General features: G+C 44.1%; 1 protein-coding gene across 1 annotated transcript; it reads right to left on the bottom strand.

The window, feature by feature from the left end:
- Window positions 1-1,538: 1,538 nt before the first annotated feature.
- DEFB119 (defensin, beta 119) lies at window positions 1,539-2,815 on the bottom strand. Its single transcript, XM_006860774.1, has 2 exons — window positions 2,758-2,815; window positions 1,539-1,735 (listed from the first exon to the last, which is right to left on the bottom strand). The coding sequence occupies exons 1-2, from the start codon at window positions 2,813-2,815 to the stop codon at window positions 1,539-1,541; spliced, it is 255 nt and encodes an 84-aa protein (XP_006860836.1).
- Between the last annotated feature and the right edge of the window lie 368 nt (window positions 2,816-3,183).

The following is a 3,183-nucleotide window of genomic DNA, read 5'->3' as shown; positions in this document are numbered from 1 at the left end:
AACTTCTCATAGACTCTAGACTTTCTGGAGGCTGGATGTTGTTGTTAAGTGTCTTCCAGTTGGTTCTGACTCTTAGTGATCCTATATAGGGTTTTCAAGGAGTCCTGGTGTGGCATTGTAGGATAAGTACTGGACTGCTAATTGCAACAAGGTTGGTTCAAACACACCAACTACTCCTGGAAACCCTATACAGGGTCACTGTGAGTCAGAACCAACTCAGTGGAACTTGGAACTTAAAGATAACAATAGCGTTTTCAAGTGTGTGAATCGCCAGCCTTGCAGTTAGCAGTCCAGTGCTTATCCTACAGCACCAGACCAGGACTCCATAGGCCAGATTTTGTTGTTGTTAGGTGCCACAAGTCAGTTCTAAAACTCCTGAAGTTATTTTCCCGAGAAAACTTTTTAACCTTAAGCCAAATATATCCCCCAAAGTCATCTGAAAACCAAACAATAGTTTTGCATTACTAGTTTAAAAAAAAAGTCTGTTTTAAGCATTTTGCTCTTTTAAAAACTGTCTATATGGGAACAAATTGCCAAATGCAACTTGAAAGATTAGAAGGGAACCTTAAGTAGCAGCAAGTTTATGTTAATGAGGCAGAAACAAGTTCGAAAAGGAGAGTGAAAATGGTTGCACAACTTGAAGATTGTTGTTGTTGTTGTACCGTGGAGTCTGTTCCAACTCATAGTGACCCTGCACAGGGTTTCCGAGGCTGTAAATCTTTGGTGGTGGTGGTTGTTATGTGCCATGGAGTCGGTTCCGACTCACAGCGACCCTGTACAGGATTTCCGAGGCTATAAATCTTTATGGGAGCAGAAAGCCTCATCTTTCTCCCACAGAACAGCTGGTAGTTTTGATCTGCTGACCTTGCGGTTCTCAGGCCAATTCGTAACCACTACGCTACCACAGCTCCCTTATGAAGACTGTGATAAATGTCACTAAATTATACATGTAGAAATTGTTGAATCTGTGTATGCTGCTGTGTATATTCTCAACAACAACAGCAAAATTAAGAAAATTTAAAGAAAAAAAAGATAACTTTATGTGTTTTGTCTTTTTGATTTTTGATTTCTTGGAAACTTCTGATCTTTGCGGCATTGAAAGACATTTTAGTGGACTTCCCTAGAAATACAAGAACTTGGGCTCTCTTCTGCCCCTGTCCACCCTCAACCATTCACCTGCAATATGGGCCAACTCTCCCAACCCAAGAATTCTCCAACACCCCACTCATCTGCTGTGTCTTTAAATCCCTCAGCTTCCCAGATGTTCTCCTTAATTCACCTAGAACCCTGTAGTCTCTGCTGGGTCCCTTGGGCTGGTATAGGAGAAACTATCTTCAAGCTGTAATCAATAATTCATTGCTGTGACCCAACTCTGATGACTTCCCTCTGCTACCTCTTAAACCTCATCCTGCCATCCCTCCATCCAGTTAAGATAGTGTTCCCTATGATTGACAGACACGGGAAGCAGATTTGAGAATTTTAATGTAATGTGGAAACTATGAAATCTGAAGCAATATCATTTTTATCCATGATTATTTTCATTTTTTCATTCCTTTTAAATCCTTTGGGGGCTTCCAAATAGTACTCCAGGCCGTCCGTTCTATATCAATTACTACTGGTTCGATTGTTAAATAACGATTAAGTATACAGCACCGTTTACGACTTGGGCAGCGTGAGACGGTGTCTTCATCATCTTTGCACACCAATCTGCAGTGTCCTTCCATCCAACATCTCTCTTGAGCATAGGAACAATCATTAAGCAGAGGTTAGTATCCCTCCAGTGGGGAGACAAGAAGAAGTACAGTAGGAGCAGAAGAGGCAGAGAGTTGGATAAGGAATGCTGAAGCCAATTCCAGGAAAGGAGAGGGGAGACCTTGAAAAAGGAAAGAAGTAAGAGAATTGTTCCGACTTGGATCCCAAGGTTTTCACAGTAGCCTTTTTCAGACATCCCACCCTTAGATCATCCTTTCTCTCAACCTTCTACTCCTAACTTTGGGATCAATTGATGCCAATACAGTTCCTAACTAATGCAATTTAATGGGGATGGGAAAGGTCAATGGATACCTATAATGCTGGGGACTTGGAGGGCTAAGGAGGGAGGATTCACTCACATTCCAAAAGATTCAGATCCTTGGCATAGCTGGCTCTGTCTCACTTAAACCTAACAAGCCCCAGCTCTAGCCACAATCCAATCTTCAATCTTCCTTGACCCAAAATTCACTACATTCAAGCCCCAAACCTTCATTGTAACTCCTAACTCTACTCAACTTAGTACCCCCTGAGTCCAACTCCAAGTCAAACTCAAACTAATCAGAACTGCAAGCCTCAATTCTCAGTAGTAACCCATCACCAAGCTTACCGTCCCAGCCTTATCCCCAGCCCCAGCTCCACTTAGTCCCAAATCCCATCCCCTGTCCAGGCCACCTCAAGCCTTAGGAAAGCCCAACTCACCCTAATCCTGAAGGTCTGTTTCTCCATCTAAATTCTCCCCAGCCTTCAATCTAACCTTCCAAAGTCCCCCAGAAGTCCTCAACCTGCACCAATCCTCCACTTCTAAGGCCTCGACCAATGCCATTCCTGCCCTTTAGTCCAAATGCCCAAAGCATGTATTACCCCACCACCTTGGCCAAAAAGAATCAGGGAGACATGAAATGAGTAAATGCTCAGATGCTGCCCAAAGTGTGGGGTGGGGGGAGGGGGAGGAAGGTGAGAAGCCCATAATCAGGATCCCAGCCACATGAGAGGGGCCCAAGTTACCTGATACCACTGGTTCCATCGCCAGAAAGATGATGAGAAACAAGAAAAGAAGCTTCATGATGGACAAGTCCCTGAAGAAGGAGCTAGTTGTGTTGCAACCGGTGGAGACAGAGTTCTCAGCAGCAGGAATGAACCTTGTTTTTATTGGCTGGGATGTGGGCAGTGAATTGCAGCAGGAGGGGATTTATATGAGGTCAGCCAAGCCAAAGGATAGTGTGTAGCAGATGTCTCAGCAAAGTACAGGATGGGAACGTGGGAAACTAGCCAGCACCCATACTAAAAGTGACTTTCTTTCACGGAGACAGGCAAATGAAAGTTCCTTAGGTAGCTCCATAGGATAAGCACTGGACTGCAAACCACAAGGCTGGTGGTTCAAGCCCACCAGCCACTATGTGGGGGAAAAATGAGGCTTTCTGCTCCCACAAA

The sequence above is a fragment of the Chrysochloris asiatica genome, unplaced genomic scaffold (genome assembly GCF_000296735.1).
Source record: "Chrysochloris asiatica unplaced genomic scaffold, ChrAsi1.0 scaffold00039, whole genome shotgun sequence".
Lineage (NCBI taxonomy): Eukaryota > Metazoa > Chordata > Mammalia > Afrosoricida > Chrysochloridae > Chrysochloris > Chrysochloris asiatica.
Note: the sequence above shows the minus strand (reverse complement) of the source record. Positions and strands in the feature narration are given on the sequence as shown.